Source organism: Solea solea, chromosome 11, assembly GCF_958295425.1.
Source record: "Solea solea chromosome 11, fSolSol10.1, whole genome shotgun sequence".
NCBI classification, from domain to species: Eukaryota; Metazoa; Chordata; class Actinopteri; order Pleuronectiformes; family Soleidae; genus Solea; species Solea solea.
In genome coordinates this window covers 16,132,796-16,150,955 of record NC_081144.1, presented here as the reverse complement: position 1 = coordinate 16,150,955, position 18,160 = coordinate 16,132,796, and the positions used below count along the sequence as shown (strand labels likewise).

Sequence of the window (18,160 nt, the reverse complement as noted above, 5' to 3'; positions counted from 1 at the left end):
TATGCCATGTTCAGTGTCACTTAAATCAACTTTCTTCCCCTTTCTGATGCTCTGAACTTCAGCAGGTTGTCTTGGTCATGACTACATGTCTAATCCACATGATTGTGTAATGAGTAGTTGAACATGAGACCCAAAGAAGTGTACGGCATGTGACAACTCTGACATTAAGTAAGAAATGATGATCATAAAAATCTGGCTCTAAGCATAGGCCATATAAGCGGTTGCATAGGGCGCCATCTACTGGAGGAGCGTCGGACATCCACAAAAGAAAATATGAATACAAATCTGCCCATGGGTGCCTTACTTCCCTTAACAAATGAACATACCTAATGACATGATAATAGTTAAGACAGTAAAAAGAAAAAGAGACAGTGTATGGACATTAAGGCGTGTCAAATCTTAATGCTCTGTAATGCAACCATTCACAATATTTATTATTTTATTACCATTTACTATTATTTAGTACTATGCAGAATATCTTTATCTTATTTATCAAAATGTGCTACTTCTATCATCAACTTCACTGTTGACTACCATACTATATAGTGTTTTATGACATCTCATTGTGGTCAGCACTTAATCCTAATCTCGCCTAGGGCACCAAAATGCGTAGGGCCGGCCCTGATACAAACACAGTTGTGGTAGTATAATTCGTGCCAATAAACCCTCTTGAATGTTACACACCGGACCTTTAAAAGCCTCCGGTCAGAGATGCTGAGGCTGTGGGTACCACTTTAAAGAGACGGATGCAGACCACGCCCTTCATCGGCCCACCGATGGAGGGCGCTGTGGCGACGGAGCAGGCCGATTATCAGCAGCTTTTTACCTCACTGTCCTTCCAGCAGCATCTCACCTTCAACACATCCACAACATCCACCGCCGCCACACCCGGGGAAGAAGAGGAGAAAAGACACAAGAGAGAGAAAGACAGCGTCACATTTACCGAAAGAGAGAACAGAGCATCACACGAGGAGTTTCTTGTAATTATGTAGGCTGTTGTTTTGTGGTTTGACGTCTAACATTTAGCCTGTTCGCCTCACTGCGACACGGAAACAGCTGCGCACAAATAAATTACAGCCACACTCAGCCTGTCAAGATTAACCTACCTTCACGGAGAAAGTCGACGTCTGTGCGCAATCCCGCATCCCGTTTATTTTGCCGGTCTCATCGTCAGGCCTCAGTCAGTCAGTCGGTCAGTCAGGCTCAGCAGCATCTTTCTTTTCTCCCAGCATCCTTCCTCCTCCTCATCTGTGAATCTGCGCAATGGCCGATGTTCCGGCGGAGTGTAACATAAAAGTGCTGTGTCGCTTTCGTCCTCTCAACCAGTCTGAGATTATACGAGGGGACCAGTTTCTGCCCAAATTTCAAGCGGACGACACTGTCGTCGTCGGGGTGAGTAAATAATAGGGAGTCGGGTGCTTTGTTGTGCACTCTCTCCCTCTCTCTGTCTCTCACACACACACACACACTAACAGGCCCTTCATTAATAAATCATCAGCTGCTGTGGACCCATATGTGCAGCAAAAACACGGGCATCAGTGCAGCACAGTGAAATACATACAACCACACCTTTCCCTCTGCAATCTGTCTTTATGATCGTGCCATGACAAAGTTAAAGTGAATGTAATGTGATGTTAAAATGCGCAGGCTGGCCTTCTGCATCAGCTGATGAGGTCTGCACTGAGGGGCAGTGTCACTGATACCCTGCCTGTGACATCATACACCACATCCTTTACTCTTATAAAAGATGTCATGATGACGATGATGATATGAAATTGGTTTATTATTAGTGGCGTTTGTTGACTTCCACCATGTTGCATTATGGATGAGGCTGAACAGTATTTTGAAAACATTCAATAATGATAAATATCGCAATGACATTATGCGTTGCAGTAAATAAACAGATAAGTATACTATAATTATGTCTTGCTGATTTGGGTTCCCTGCTAACACAGGCACAGACGATGTCTGGCCTATGCAAACAACGGACAGTGGAAAAAACATTTCCATTCGTAAACATGGATTTAATGGAAAATTAAACATTTGAACACCCTTTTCCATTACCCTAAATAAAAACACCCCTTACTACCTGAACTGTAGCCATAAATAAGTAAATATCTGAACACAAGTTATATAATATAATATAACTAATATATATATTATATTTTTGATATATTGTGCAGCAACATTTACTGCCTTCCTCTGGGTTCAGTACTTCTTAATTCTTCTTCTTTTTGTTTGGTCTTGGTCTCTGTTCTTTCTTATCCTCCTCTCTTTTACAATCTCCTGTTTTGATCAGTTAAGTGATTGATTAGTGGTGTTTATGTTTACTATATGTCGCCTTACTGCCTTCTTCTTCAACTTATTTGTTATACGTCAAAGAACAAATCATTACAACATGTGAATGTATTCCAACATTATCAATAACCAACATAAATAACAGACTGAAAAATATCAGCAGTATGAAACGTGAAATAAAGACAGAAGGAAATGTGCAGAAATGTACACAATTTCAACAAGGTTTGATTATTGGAAATTGTGATTCAAACGTGCATGTAAAATGGCAGGAAACTAAAATGTAATCAGTTGTAAACTATCCTCGGTGTAAAATCAATCTGTAACAATGAAGGACAAATCTTTAATTGAAAGATTTAAGGGAAAATAAATGAATTCCAAAATTAATGTAGGAGTAATGCTGAAACTTGCTCCAGTCTCAGCCTCTCTGCTCTTTGTATGATGCTGGACAGAAACTGATCTCTCTAATTGCCTCCTGAGAGATCAATAATCATCCAACAAGCTCCTACATTAGAGACTGACCTGCTGTCTCTTTTCTCAGACTGTCTGTTTCTCACCGGTCTCTCTGTTTCACTCCTTTTTTCACTGTCTTTTTATTGTGCTTGTCCATCTCTGATTTTTACGTCTCTTTATGTGCCTCCTCCATCACTTCCTCCCACATCCTGAGACTAAGATGTGTCACTCTTGTTAAATCACTCTGTCATGCCGGTGGGTACGCAGATGGATCAATCTGTTAATGACATTTAATATGGCTGGTGTTCTGGCAGCTGACATTATTGTGTTGCAGTTTGGCGTGTGCATCACAAGCGAGGGTGACATTCAGGAGCAGAGACGATTGTAAAGGCTGAGTCACTCATCAGCATACGTTTGAAGTCATTCTACAAATGTGCATTTAATTTATTCAGTCAGGCATTTTCTACCACTTATCTGGTTAAGGGTCACGGGTGGAGCTGGAGTCAGTCCCAGAAAGACAGAGGCTTCTTTGGACAGGTCATGTTTAGATTAGATTTGACAAGGTTGATCCCACACCGAGGAATCCACTTTGTACGTCATTCTTATTTTTGTACTCTTGTATTTACATTGATAGTAATTTGTTTTTAATTTTCACTCATTTACTTTTAATCAACTGTTTTTTTTTTAAACTGTTAATGATTGAATTGATTAACTGGCCTTTGCCAAGTTTTCCTACAACATACTAAGTACTGACATTATTTCTGTCTGAGGAAGTTTCAGAAAGAGACACTAAATCAGCCAAAATATTGAAACCAGGAAGTTACAATAGATGGCCTGACATGGCTTTATTATTACATTTTTAAAACCAAGACCATTTTAGGAAATTAAATTAATAACATCACCAGCAGTTTCATGCATATGTGTCCAGTAAGTACACAATGCAGCCTAGAAATTGTGAGCTGTAGGGCTGCAGCTGTGTTTTAATTGATTTTCCAGCTTTTTTTCCAGCTTGGTTTCTTTTCTAGTTTATTTGCCCTATGGAACAATTTACTGTGGATAAAATAAGACATTAGAGAACATCATCACTCTGAGGTTTGGAAAATATTGATCGGCATTGTCAAATGGTCAATATTGATCAACACTGTCCAAGATTTCTGTTGTCTTGGATCACTGCCAGAGCCTCAGCGCAGGGGGGTGATGTCATTGTTAAATACCAAACAAATACTTAAAATCCATAACTTGAAAGCCATATGAAGACTCTGAGGCACTTTCTGTTCAACAATTAAAATGCTATTTAATGTTATTGTCATGTCATGGTCATGTAGGTGTTAAGGCTTGACTCATGTATTATTGTCACTATCCAAAGAGCCTCCTTAGCTCATTGGCTCATGAGTCTATGAAGCATTCCCTTTTTTTTGCTGGAAGGAAATTCCAAAAGATCCACAGTTATTGGTGAAACATCTATGTTGTCTTTCATAAGACTTTGTTCTCTTTCACTTTATTAAGAAAAGAGAAAGAGCATTGTTTTTTTTATTGACTTTGATTCATTGTTCCGGTGATGTTTCCAGGTCCTAGGTGAACTATGGCTCTCTGACTAACTGGGAGAAAAAAGCTCTGCAGACCATTCTACCTTTCTTTCTGCTGATATTGTCTTGTTGTTGTGTTTTCATGCACCTTCAACAATATGCTGTGTAAATGTGTGTTTTCTCCCAGAGGGATGGCATGTAAAGGCTAAAAAAAGCTAGTGGGAATCCTATTCATGGTATCTTCAGGGTCAGATATATGAGGATGAGTCAGTCGGTTCCAAGCATCACATCAGACTCCTTAGTCACTGCACCTCACAGGGCTGACATCATTTCCCAAAGAATTTGAAAAATGTAGGTGATAAATATTTGACATTAGTAAGTTGCAAGTTGCAGGACATTTTAATTGACATCTATTCTAACACTTGCATCCTTGTGGAAGAACTGAAACCCATAGGATGAAATATTGGACTTTTTATGGATTCATATTTGAAAAAGAACCTCTCTCTCTCTCTCTCTCTCTCTCTCTGTCTCTCTCTCTCTCTCTCTCTGTCTGTCTCTCTCTCTCTCTCTTCTTTTTCCTGGATGTTTTTGTTAATTTTGTTATTCTTGACCAGACAGCATTATCACATAAATCCAATAAACATCTCAGGTCCATGATAAATAAACTGATTAAAGATAAAAGATAAAATCCCATGGAATTGTGGCACAGAGTATTGTTGTCTTTAGCCAACATCTCTTCATATGATACGAGAGCTGGGCCATGTGGCCAAAAAGAAATTTCAATCGAAATTGATAATTATCCCGAAGAAATGTCAGACAATAGACATTTCACAAATCTAAGGCAAAACATTGTATGGCAATTTTGTGTTCGCACACTTCATCAACATTTATATTGATATACAGTGAATCTTTGTTATATACACATTGCATATACACCGTTCCAGTCAGAAACAAAAGTATATTATTATGTTACTATGGAATTATTGGGGAACATGTATTTTATATTTAAATTATCACTGGTGATCAGCCCTAATTATATCATCACAAAATACTGCATTTATGCATTAGGCATCACTGACTGGTCTGGCCCAAAAGAAGAAGCCTTTGTGACTCATGCATTCCATATGCATTCTAGTTCTCTTTTTCAAAAAGGGATGGACAATTCCAAGTTGTAAAATAAAACCTATGAACTCATATTTATTGACTGAACTTTCCTGAAGCCTCTTTTATATATTTATCAGTGTTTAAAAGTATTCAATGTCATTCTTCCTCACTCAAATCCCAACACAAATCCTTCTGCAAAATTATCTTCAGATCTTCAGATTGCAAACATCCTTTTTTTTGAATTTTTGTTGTTTTTAACTGTTGTTCTTCATTGTCTTCACAGGGGAAGTCCTTTGCTTTTGACCGAGTGTTTCCAACCAACACCACCCAGGAGCAGGTGTACAACACCTGTGCCAAGCAGATTGTCAAGGGTATGGAACTGAGCTGCGTTAAAAGTATTGAAAATCGCATAAATATGAAGGAGTGGTTGCCTTATTTTTGTTTTCTTCTGGTCTTATAGATGTGCTTTCCGGCTATAATGGCACTATCTTCGCATATGGACAAACCTCCTCCGGGAAGACTCACACCATGGAGGTACAGTATAAAGAGAAATTACAAATAAGAATTTATTTCAGTCAGCGTTGCAAATCTTTGTATAAAAAAGTACATTTTCTTTTCAGTTTCAGTGGCAGTTGGTCCTCTTGAACCTAAAACATGAACTAAATCTAATGTTACCTAATTTAGAAGGTGTCCCTCTCCTTCACAACAACACTGTAGTTGTATATACTGTATATAATATTTGTATTTTGGACAGAATTTTCTAAATTCTTAGTTATAATAATATGTGTGACTTTGGGCTGCAGGGCAAACTCCACGATCCTCACCAGATGGGTATCATTCCTCGAATCGCTGAGGACATTTTCAACCATATCTTTGCCATGGATGAAAACCTTGAATTCCACATCAAGGTATTTGTTTAGTAAATATCTTATTATATTGTGCTTTGCATCTTATGTATCTTTTTAATATTGTTTTGTAAAGTAATACTACTTTATCTTTTGATATAATTTAACAGCTATGCAACATGTAAACCTCTTGTTTTTGGTTCCTTGTTTTTCTCTCTACTTCATCAGGTTTCCTACTTTGAAATCTACATGGACAAAATCCGCGATCTGTTGGATGGTTAGTGCTTACCAACTTTTGCTGTACTTCATTCTGAAATTCAAAACAAACGTATACATAAATAAATGAAAAAAACTCTCATCATTTCTTTCTTTATTCTCCAGTGACAAAGACCAACCTGTCTGTCCATGAAGATAAGAACAGGGTCCCGTTTGTCAAGGTTTGTGAAAGTTATGCTTTAGATGTTGTTTTATGGAATGAAAATACGTTTGCACTGTGTCTTTGATGTTAAATCTGTGTCCTGTTTTGTCTCAGGGATGCACTGAACGTTTTGTCTCCAGCCCTGATGAGGTCATGGATTTGATCGACGAGGGCAAATCTAACCGCCATGTTGCTGTGACCAGTAAGTCTTTTTCATATTAACCCTACATATACACTACACTGTATCAAAGACTGTGGATACAATATGATATTCGTATTTTTTTATTTTTTTAAAAAGGAAAAATGCTCTCTTCTCTCTTTTTGACAATGGAAGTCAGTTTTCTTGCTACTTTTGTTGAATGACAGCCTGAGACCAGTGTTGGTTTCTCTGTGGTGCCAGCAGTCGCACTTGCAGCTTGTTACTGATGTGTGAACCAATCGCTGTTATTGTGTCTTGTTATGTAATCTTCGTGCTACAGTGAGCTTTACTTCTCAAACGTCATCCAATTGCGTAAAGACGTCCCGCAGTGGGGACATTTACATTGTTACAGCAGCAAAGACAGTAAAGATAAAGATAATAAAGATAATAAAGTATATCTCGTTCAAATAAACATTACACCAACAAAATGACATAATAATAACATAATGATAGCAATGGAAATTATTGATAACATCTCATTTATTCCTTCCACAAAAAACATAAACACTGTTTGTTCTCTGCTCATTTGGCCGTGCAGCTTTCAGTAAACCGACACCAGCGTGTTTGGCTTTACAAAAATAAAAGCTCAATAAAAAGCTGATCATTATTCTTTTTTGGACTCTGTTCTGCTGACTCATTCCTCTTTGGTCGAGTTATAATATTGAACTACTACCGCAATGTTCCAGTAGTTCACGTAAACAAGAGTGATGCTTTAGCTTTATTGAATGGTTGTAAGACATCATCATCGACAGAAATAATTTACTTATCATATCTAATAAAACCACTAAACATTAAAAATGTTTTTTCATGTTTATAAGAATGAGAAATAAAGGTATCATTATTAGTAAAAATGTAATACAAAGCTTTTAATGGTAATGAGGTGATAACAATCAACATCCCAGCCTTGAAAATTAACGGAATGTACGCAGCAGTGGACCAGGTTGTCTGATAGAGACGCAGTCTCCTCCGTTTCCTGTCGATGCTTGCTGACTCACCGTGCTGCAGAATGGGAGCTGATAACAGACTAAGGGTGTAACAGTGCAGACAATGAGCTTAAGGCCTCAAATATCATCATGTTTTTTATCTGATCGAGACAATTTCCTTCAGGATAATAAAAGGATTCTGATTCTGATTCTGATTAGGGCCTTTCACACACAACCACAGATACTATAAGACATTTTCTAAAACAAGCCTTCTATGTATATGTCAGTTTACCATTTTCAAAAGGGATTTTGAGAAGGGAAAAAGGTTTCTTAAGGGAAAAAGTTACTCTACCGTAATACAACTGCTGTCAAACCTCTGGGGTTTTTTTTTTGTCCCACCTACTGTTTCTGTCTTTGTTCAGACATGAATGAGCACAGCTCTCGCAGCCACAGCATCTTCCTGATCAACATCAAACAGGAGCACGTGGAGACTGAGCAAAAGCTGTGTGGAAAACTGTACCTGGTTGATCTGGCTGGTAGTGAGAAGGTAGGAAACTCCTGGGCATAAGGATCACTATTTCCCAATGTGCAACTTACCAGTTAATAGTTATGTTAAATTTTATTTAGTGTGATCATAGGCCGTCAGTGGTGTTTGACTTCACTCTCTGTTTTGTCTTTATTCCAGGTCAGTAAGACCGGAGCTGCAGGAGCCGTTCTGGACGAGGCAAAAAACATCAACAAGTCTCTTTCTGCTTTGGGAAATGTCATCTCTGCCTTGGCTGAAGGCACGGTGAGTCACGCCCACAAAAGTTCCAACAGGAGAACTAAAAATAGTGAAGATATTCATCTAAAATACAAATTTCTAATTGTCATGATGATTATGTCAGTGTTGCAGCAATATGTGGGAGATTTATTGAAGTGTGTTTGGATCCAGCACATTAAATCTGCTTCTTTGCAGAGCAATTCTAGGGTTTGTATGGATAAAAAATTTAGAAATAAAGAGGTGCTAATTTATGTTTTGCAGAAGCGCAAAACATAGCTCGTTTTTTTTCTTTCGTCTTGATCCCTAACAACTGCCCGTCTTCTTCTCTTCTCCACACGCCTACAGAAAAGTCATGTGCCGTATCGTGACAGCAAAATGACTCGCATCCTGCAGGACTCTCTCGGTGGGAACTGTCGCACGACCATGTTCATCTGCTGCTCTCCCTCCAGCTACAACGATGCTGAGACCAAATCCACTCTGATGTTTGGACAACGGTAAATCCTAACACAGAGGAGGATGCAGAACAATGCTTCGCTCACATTTCCACATTTTAAAAGGAGCCATCCTAAAAAAAATCCAAACAAGACAGACGCTCCCTTGCACTGCCCATTTCATTACATCACATTCAGAAATGACTTGATGAGGAATACAGGGAAGAGCTCATGTGATTTGTAGTGAGACCAAGTTGTTTGTTATGTTCTTACTTTTTTTTATTATTTTCTAATCATATACATGTGATCATTTAACTTGAGAAAAACAGATGGAAATGCTAATATGAAAAACTGTATCAATATATAATTCTGTGAAAGCATAAACTCAAATGTCTATGAGATCATGTCATATTGTTTTCTATACATGTTCAAATGATCCAGTGGCAAGATTTGTCCATTAGTGTCTACATGTCTCTGTCTTCCTCCATCACAGTGCCAAGACCATCAGGAACACCGCCTCCATCAATCTGGAGCTGACGGCCGAGCAGTGGAAGAGGAAGTACGAGAAGGAGAAGGAGAAGAACAAGACTATGAAGGAAACCATCCAGAGGCTGGAGGCTGAGCTCAACCGCTGGAGAAATGGTGAGTCATTACGTAAGTTTCCTTCGGAATGACCGCCGACTAACTTTTTAAGCAAAATTACATTGTGCTCATTGATTTGTTTTCATGGCTTTTATCGCTTCATCCCTTGCTTCAGGAGAGGATGTGCCCGAGACAGAACGGACTACATCAGAAGTTGTGACCCGGATTGAAACTGTGGAAGAGCGTCCCATTTTGGACAATGACACCTCCTCCATCGTGGTCCGTATTTCCGAGGAGGAGCGTCAGAAGTATGAGGAGGAGATCCGCAAGTTGTATAAGCAGCTGGATGACAAGGTGAACTGGATGCTGGATGACAGCACTTGCGGTGTTATGATGTTAATAAGTGCACATGTTTTATGTTTTCATTTCTTTTTAGAAAAGTTTCATAATCAGAGATATACTGAATGTTTTGTTTCTAACCATTTTCACAGGATGATGAGATCAACCTGCAGTGCCAGTTTGTGGAGAAACTGAAGCAGCAGATGTTGGACCAGGATGAGGTGAGTAGAGACAGTCTCACACACAAGCACAAAGTCACACTTTATATATTTATATTTTACCACCACACACACCACTTCTCCTCCTCACAGCTCCTGGCGTCGTCTCGTGGTGATGGGGATAAGGTCCAGGCTGAACTTGGCAGGCTGCAGGTGGAGAGTGACTGTGCCAAGGCCGAGGTGAAGGAGGTGCTTCAGGCTCTGGAGGAGCTGGCCATCAACTATGACCAGAAGAGCCTGGAGGTGGAGGAGAAAGGCCTGCAGAACCAGCTGCTTGCTGATCAACTGGCCCAGAAAATGGTACATTTTGAGAGGAACAGTGTTTAAATGTGAGCAGTGTGGCAGTGTAGTTTTCATGAATGGAACTACATGGCTTAGCCCATTGCCAAAGAGGCTTTAGTCCCATTATGTTTTTACTCTGCTCTGGATCTTAATGTAAATGTGGTACATGAATGCTAACTTAATTTTTGTGACATAATACTGTATATTTTTTTTGTTTACTTCTCACTGTAGCTTAATTATATTGGAAACGTCTGTTGAAAAAGTAACTCTTTTCTCTGTAACAGGCCAGTTTGATGGAGCTGGAGGCAGAACTGTCTCGCATGCAGGAAGTGAGTGCTCAGCAGAGGAAGCGTATCGCTGATGTCCTCAATGGTCTGATGAGGGACCTCAGTGAGTTCAGCACCATTGTGGGCAATGGGGAGATCAAACTGGTGAGTTGGACCACAGTGAAGAAAGGTGTTTAAATTACAGCATAAAGTTCACATGCTACAAGTTTGATATATAATGCAAAATATATTGTCAGTTCTTAATGAGTGTCCTGTATGTTCATACACGTGATATTGGAGAAGACCTCACAGGGATAGTGATCTGACTTTCTTTTCCAATGTGCAGCCGGTGGAGATCAGTGGGGCGATCGAGGAGGAGTTCACGGTGGCTCGTCTCTACATCAGCAAGATCAAGTCAGAGGTGAAGAGCATGGTGAAGCGCTGCCGTCAGCTGGAGAACATGCAGCTGGAGTGCCATCGCAAGATGGAAGAGACTGGGAGGGAGCTCTCCTCCTGCCAGCTCCTCATCTCCCAGGTAAAGGGCAGGGCATTGTGACATTAGATAAAGGGAGAGCCTGGTGGGATTGAAAAAAGAACCAAGTGAATTGAGAAATGGGAATGAAATTATTTGTGAAAGATGCAATAAATGGATATGTCATGGTTGGGTTTTATGCCACCTCTTTAATTTAATGTGGGTGTTTGTGTTTGTGCAGCATGAGGCTAAGATTCGCTCTCTGACGGAGTACATGCAGAGTGTGGAGCAGAAGAAGAGGCTGCTGGAGGAGAGCCACGACTCTCTGAGCGAGGAGCTTGCCAAGCTGCAAGAACAGGGTAAAAAAAAACATGCTGTATCAAAATTAGCAAAAGAAGCAAGCATAAGAAAAGAGCGGATATTTGAGCTACTCTCCTTACTTACGAGCTGTTTTAGGTGGATATGAAATGTTTTCTGTCTATTCTTTTTCCCAGATAACTCCCTGCTAGAGGAGAAGGATAGCGAGAAGGGTGAGACTGAAGAAGGCAATGTGAAGGTAAGCAGCCTTGTGAGACTAGAAAAGCACTCTATAAATACAAACCATTTACATATCGGGTCATTTTTAAATAAAGTACGCATTGGAACGTCAAATACACATTTTGTTCAGATCTCAAACTGCTGTCTTTCATCTGTCGCCTCATACTACTGTATCTCTGATTGATTTCTCAGCTTCTGTTGCTTTAAAGCTTAACCACACATTTTGCTTGATTTATTTTCAACTTTTTTAAGAGACACTTTGCGTTTGTTGTTTTCATGTCCAGAAGTCTGTCCGTCAACAGGGCGAGTCTCACCGTGGCCTCCATCACAAGCAGCTGACCCGCCTGCGGGATGAGATCAATGAGAAGCAGAGGGTCATCGACGAACTCACTGAGTCTGTGCCATTTTATTTGTCCTCCATGTTTACTCAAAGATACTACATGATGACAAAAATGTCTTATTATTAATCGTAATTTACTATTGTATTTATTATTGATCATTTATTACATGTGTTTGTAAATATACTATATCCTGAACATGTCTGTTGTTACATCACAACAGTCGTAACTCTAAGATGGAGCTGGAGCTGGCTCAGGTTCGTGCTGACTTTGAGCGTTTGAAGAGTCAGGACAACACCAAGAGCGAGCGCCTGGAGGAGCTCTCGTAAGTTTTATTTGAAGTCCATGTTCTTTTTAGGTTGACTGGAGGAAAACCAGTCCACCTTAAATTCCAGCACAGGGCATACAAAAATCATGTTCACTATATACTGTATATATATGCTCCCTTTTTTTTCCTTTTTTTTCTTTAAATATTGTGTTGTTTGTTCAGATTCTTGCATGAACGTCATGAGCAGACTAAACAGGACTTGAAGGGTCTGGAGGAGACTGTCGTGAGTAAAATAGATTACATTAACACCTTACTGTTTTGTCTTAACTCACTCTTTTCTGTTTTGTATAAGCATTTTGTTTTCTTGACCTCCTTTCAAACTGTCCCCCAGGCCCGCGAACTCCAGACCCTCCACAACCTGCGCAAGCTGTTCGTTCAAGACCTCACGTCGCGGGTTAAAAAAGTAAGCAGCTGAAAGAAAAATTATCTTTTGGCTCTTTTAGGAATCTTTAGTTCTTCCTGATTAAGAATAGCAACATACTTATTTTAATTCTCTTATCCTTTCTGCAGAGTTCCGAAATGGAGCCTGATGATAGCGGGGGGTCTTGCACCCAGAAGCAGAAGATTTCCTTTCTTGAGAATAACCTGGACCAACTTACAAAGGTTCACAAACAGGTGATACGCACAAACGCTGCAAGATTAACTGTAACTTGAAAACTTAATGATGAAAATGTGGCTGTCCTGTCTTCATATCCATAACTTGGACACTGCTGTTTCATTCATTACAAGACATAAAATAGTTTTGGAGTGTAATTTTCCCATTCATACAAATCACTCGCACTTGATATACCTCAGACATACTTAAAGAAAAGTTCTTGACCTGACATTAAATGTATATCACTTAGTGGCTTTTAAAGGATGTTTAAAGAGTAATTTTCTTTAAACTGTGCGTGTGTGTGTACTCTCCTCCGTCCAGTTGGTTAGTGACAATGCAGATCTGCGCTGTGAGCTTCCAAAGTTGGAGAAACGTCTTCGGTCTACTGCTGAGAGAGTTAAGGCCCTGGAGACTGCACTGAGAGACGCAAAGGAGGGTGCAATGTTGGACCGCCGCCGCTATCAACAGGAGGTGGACCGCATCAAGGATGCCATGAGAACAAAGAATGCCCTACGGCGCCCCCATGCAGCACAGATTGGTACAGAAATGCAGTGTATACTGTTAAATCAGTGACCCAGTTTATTACAGTTGAACCTTACTGTATCTTACATCTCTTTATCATCCTGACAGCCAAGCCAGTGAGGCCGAAGCAGCTGCCAGTTTGCTCCCCCACAAACCCGTTCTACCCCTACATGCGTGCCACTGAACAAACAAACACCTACAGCAACGTCCTTTTCCAAGGCAGCGCGTCACAACCGAGCGCCAGCACCGTCAGCACCAACCCCAACTCTATCCAGACCAACCCGTGAGTTTGTATCTGACCGGCCTTTTGCCGCCAGACATTAGACTATTACTTCTTGTAAAATCAGTAATCCCGGCGTCACTGCAAAAGAGCGGAGGAGAGGTGTAGTGTGGGAGAATTTTGGTAATTCTCCCACTGGAGTGCTAAGACCAGTCATAGAGACCTGCTGTATCACATCTAGCAACTGTAGACGATACTGATCTACTTCTGTTATTTCATATTTTTAAAGATGTGTCAGATTTCCAGCAGCATCACTGCGCCAGTGTTTGACTGTTTTCTGTTTCCTTTCTGGTGTTTGGTGCAGAATTTCCACAGCACTGGGCTACAGAGCAGGCAGATATAATGGAGACACACTGGAGTGCTACCCACTCAACATTGACAATGGTAAGAAAAAAGATCCTAAAACTCCCCTGGTTGCTCACTTGAGTAATGTTTGCATGCATGTGTATCATATCTGTTTCTGGACCATCATGTTAAATGTACGAGATAATTATTCCAAGTGAGTGTGTCAGTGTGTGAACTATCTGCTTCATTATGATATCAAGTATTATTTTATCAGTATCAGGTGACCAATTAATGAATCATTATGAATTCACTTTTGATAGTATTGATCCGTCAGTGATATAAAATCATTTGTTTGTTTCCAACAGGTAACAACATCAGTGAAACGAGAGACATCAATGACAATCGGTAAGGATGTCAATAAACAGAAAAATACCTAATCACATCATTTTTTTCTTTGTCACTTCTGATGTTAAATACAGCATCGAGTAGTAGATATTCAGAATAAATAATAATCATTCAGTTGTTAGTGTACTGAGTGTTGTGTTTATGTGTCCCCTGCATTTACAGGAGTGATGTTCACTGTGGCAGTGAAGTGGACGATCCAAACAGGCACTTCATCATTCAGCAGGAGACAGCAGCAAGTTAATGCCATGGTAACGTAACACACACACACACACATAGGCCTTTTCACAGCAGACAGGTTTCAGCAAGAAAAGCACGGGTGTTAAGGCCTGTACATACAAAGCTCTCACGAAAAAGAAATTGTGTTTTTGTCAGCTTGCTGCAGTGACATACAGGTTAACTCCATGACCCTGTGACATCACTACTTGGTGTGTAACAGATGCAGTAATGTGCATGCCTGTTCTGTTCTGCTGTGTTTATCAATGCTGGATGTTGTTCATCCAGAGAACGCACCTAAACTCAACTTTCCAGTCAACTGTCACTCTCTGATCAATGTTATCAATAATCTCACATTCAGAACTTCCTGCTTTTCATACTTCTGTGTTTCTCCAAACAATGTTTTCCTTTCATTGTCTCTCTGCAGATGGTGACCAAACACTGTATCTATTGATGGATCCTCCTTTCCTATCATCTGCATGCAGCCCGTCTCACCATACATCACTGATGAGGATGAAGATCTGTAGCCCTATAGTCTTATTTACTAGATGAAGCCCCCCCCCCCCCTGCTCTTATGGTGGCCACTCTTCAGGTTTGGGGTCCAGTCCATTCCAGTTCAGTCATTCCAAATAAATAATATCAAATTTTTATTATTAGTATAATTATTATAACAGAATGTCCAATACTAATGACCACAAGTTATTTAAAGTGCGTGTAAAGCAAATACATAGATTTTCCTTTTCACACATTATACAGTGGATGAGGTGTGAAAGAAATACAACTGTAGAGAAAATCCTTATGCAATAACGACTGCCCTTGTTTTGTTCAGAATGTTTTTTTCGGCATGTATAGATAAGTGGCTAAATGACATACTGGAGCCATAGTTAGTTAGCATAGCCACTACTCAAACCCTCAGCGCACTTTCAACATATGAGTAATTGCAGCTGTTCCTGCACTGCTGCTTTGTTCGACAAATGCTGGACACAAAAACACACAGAAAAGCTCTGTCACTTTATTTAAAACAACTAGAGATGAGGAAATGAAAAGTGGTTTGATAGCATTTACGTTCACATTCTGCAAAAACACGGCAACATTCACCTGCTTTGGTCCCAACTAAAGGGGGAATGTGTGTGTTTGTGTAGGTGTGTGCGATTTGAAACCTCATTTTAAACACTTAGTGACTTTTTTTTTTTTTTTTAGTAACACGTTTTCCTGTTGCTTTACACGCAATTAATGTCATAGCTGATGCTGAATACCTGCTGAGGTGTTTGAACTGAGGAGTGGCAGACTCCGCCCCTGATTATTTAGTACACATGTTGTAAATAATAGTGCTGTGTGTACTCCAGTAGAGGTTTTCGACCAGCAACTGTTTGTGTGAACACACAGCCTCCATCATCCCCCACACACATCTTCATGAGGGCATCATACAGATGACACACTGTCAGCAGACATGACCTTTTTCTCAGTCAAAAATAAGAGCATAGTGTGTAGCGCCAGCTTGTAACAGAAGACCCACCCTCTGCATGCATGTTACTTAGCGGGTTAGCTTTCAAATTGTTGCATGTCATGATTCCACTCGGGAGCTGGTATGCTGCTCCTGAACCGTATGACCGACTTCGACAGATGTCACAGGAAGATAGCTTGTTTCCCTTAATCCTGATCCAGGTCTCAGTGCGTTACACTTATTATTTTAATGTAAATCTGACCGCAACATCAGGTTGTTGTGACATAATCACAGGAAATATGAACAAAAGAAAAACAAAGCTCCTTTTTATCTTTCATGCACATCACATCCAAAATGTGTGAGGGGAAACACAGCCCAGGCTATTATAAGTCTGTATCGAGGAAATCTTTTGTAACTGCTTTGATACTGTGATGTTGCAGCTGTATGATGCTATTGTGCACTTCAGGTAATGTTGCTCCCTACCTGCATTGCAGCTAGAGTTAATTTCTCCCGTGCTTACATTTGTAATTACTACCTCTGAAGCTACTCATTATACCCCCATCACCATATACCACAAAATCACCTTTTCACATTCTAAATACGAGCAGATCTTTGAGTCTCTAGAGCAGGTTGCAACACTAGTACACAGTAGCTTTAAGTAGATATAAATGCTCTTTTTAGTACAGATGTTGTGTCCTCTTGTAAGGTCATGTATCCACAGACTCCTTTATTATACAGTAGGATCAGAGGAGGAGAGTAGATAAGAATATTCCACTGCAGAAGAGTAACTGAAAGTCTGGTTTCATTTATCATGTAAGGTCAATATTCTTTGTCAGGGGAGAAACAAGGACTACATTAATTGGTTAATTAAGATATCTTAAAATTCTTAACCTTTTGAGGCTGAAATGATGATACTGTACCATCATTATGTGTCTTTATCTAAAGTCACATTACATCGTCATACTTCTCAATTCTGCTTTTTAAACAGAACGTCAGAAAAACATTAAAACAGTATTGAAGCTGTTTAGTGGTTTTCTGTCAGATTCCTCAAACTTCCAATGATGCCATGGTTTGTCCCCAGCTGAGCAGCCACCAGTCTGGTGTGGACACAAGCATGTACTGTAGCTTGATGTCTGGTCGTGCTGTAATTCTTCTGTCAAAAATCCTGACCAGCCAATCAGGATAGAAGAAAACAGAACGTCTGAGGCATGTGAGGACGAGTGGATTAGGTCAGATCAGAGCAGATAAGAAGTGTGTTCAGCTTTTGTATTAAGGAGAAGTTTAACCAAATTCAAAACTGTATTGTGAAGCTGAATGTGTAAAATGATTACATTATGTAGATGGGAGATGCAGTGTCTCATATTTTCTGTTTATAGTTTACTTGAACAGATTTACTTACATCATTGCCATCCAAATTTTGTCCAAACTGTCTTCAGTTTTGTGTTCAAAACAATTTCTTTCTTTCGAAACCTGAGTTCATCACATTTCATGACTGGACTCATTGTAGTTTAGACTCATAGAGTCGCCTGATCATCACATTAACAACATCTCAGGGCTTCACAATCACAGCGATCATGGGCCATCACCACCGTCTTCCTCATCGGCTAAAAAGACATGTGATCATAGATGAACAATCAAGTCAGTGTGTGCATATGAGTTCTTCAAGGCTAAACAGCGGAGCGGGATGATAAATATAATGTAGATGAAATACCACATTTTATATATCACCTACGTAACATTTCCCTTCCAGCGCACAATTCTGAAAACAAACTAATCCCTCAAGCGCGCCCTGGTCAAACCCTACTGTATGAGTCCAAGCAGTCCCTCTATCTGACATCATGTTTCAAGTATACTGAATAATTTAAAACCAGGGTGAATGTGTACTCTATTGTCACCTGCTGTCCCACTGTCTAATTTCAACATATCTAAAGTTTATGTGCTATATATTGTCACTCTTGTAAGTAATATAGCGTGCCACGTCATAGTTAAATAAAAAAAGAGAGGTACATGCAAACGTTGTTCAAAGAAATGTTTGTTTTATTTATTTCAGTATGCTAAACCGTAGCGTCAACATGACTGTGTGAAGAATCACTGATC

At 39.8% G+C, this 18,160-nt stretch overlaps 1 protein-coding gene across 5 annotated transcripts; it reads left to right on the top strand.

Moving 5' to 3' along the window:
* Window positions 1-567: 567 nt before the first annotated feature.
* On the top strand, window positions 568-17,027 carry kif5aa (kinesin family member 5A, a). 5 transcript variants are annotated; one of them, XM_058643141.1, is made up of 29 exons: window positions 694-1,392; window positions 5,662-5,749; window positions 5,839-5,912; window positions 6,182-6,286; window positions 6,452-6,500; window positions 6,605-6,660; window positions 6,756-6,843; window positions 8,186-8,310; window positions 8,449-8,553; window positions 8,872-9,020; window positions 9,451-9,611; window positions 9,715-9,893; window positions 10,031-10,099; window positions 10,190-10,396; window positions 10,663-10,809; window positions 10,991-11,179; window positions 11,358-11,475; window positions 11,611-11,672; window positions 11,938-12,047; window positions 12,215-12,316; window positions 12,482-12,542; window positions 12,651-12,722; window positions 12,830-12,934; window positions 13,236-13,452; window positions 13,545-13,719; window positions 14,021-14,100; window positions 14,367-14,406; window positions 14,569-14,654; window positions 15,047-17,027. In XM_058643141.1, the coding sequence occupies exons 1-28, from the start codon at window positions 1,264-1,266 to the stop codon at window positions 14,645-14,647; spliced, it is 3,141 nt and encodes a 1,046-aa protein (XP_058499124.1). In that variant the 5' UTR covers window positions 694-1,263; the 3' UTR covers window positions 14,648-14,654; window positions 15,047-17,027. The 5 variants fall into 5 exon arrangements, with proteins under 5 accessions (XP_058499123.1, XP_058499121.1, XP_058499122.1 ...); XM_058643142.1 differs by having other exon boundaries at window positions 699-1,392; window positions 9,451-9,599; XM_058643140.1 differs by having other exon boundaries at window positions 568-1,392; window positions 11,956-12,047; window positions 12,482-12,722.
* The last annotated feature ends 1,133 nt before the right edge of the window (window positions 17,028-18,160 follow it).

Excerpts from the sequence above, each read along its gene's own strand:
- kif5aa (XM_058643138.1), top strand. The coding sequence starts at position 1,264 with ATGGCCGATGTTCCGGCGGAGTGTAACATAAAAGTGCTGTGTCGCTTT. Across the intron at positions 8,311-8,448 it reads ATCTGGCTGGTAGTGAGAAG|GTCAGTAAGACCGGAGCTGC; the intron begins GTAGGAAACTCC and ends TCTTTATTCCAG. Across the intron at positions 12,317-12,481 it reads GAGCGCCTGGAGGAGCTCTC|ATTCTTGCATGAACGTCATG; the intron begins GTAAGTTTTATT and ends TTGTTTGTTCAG.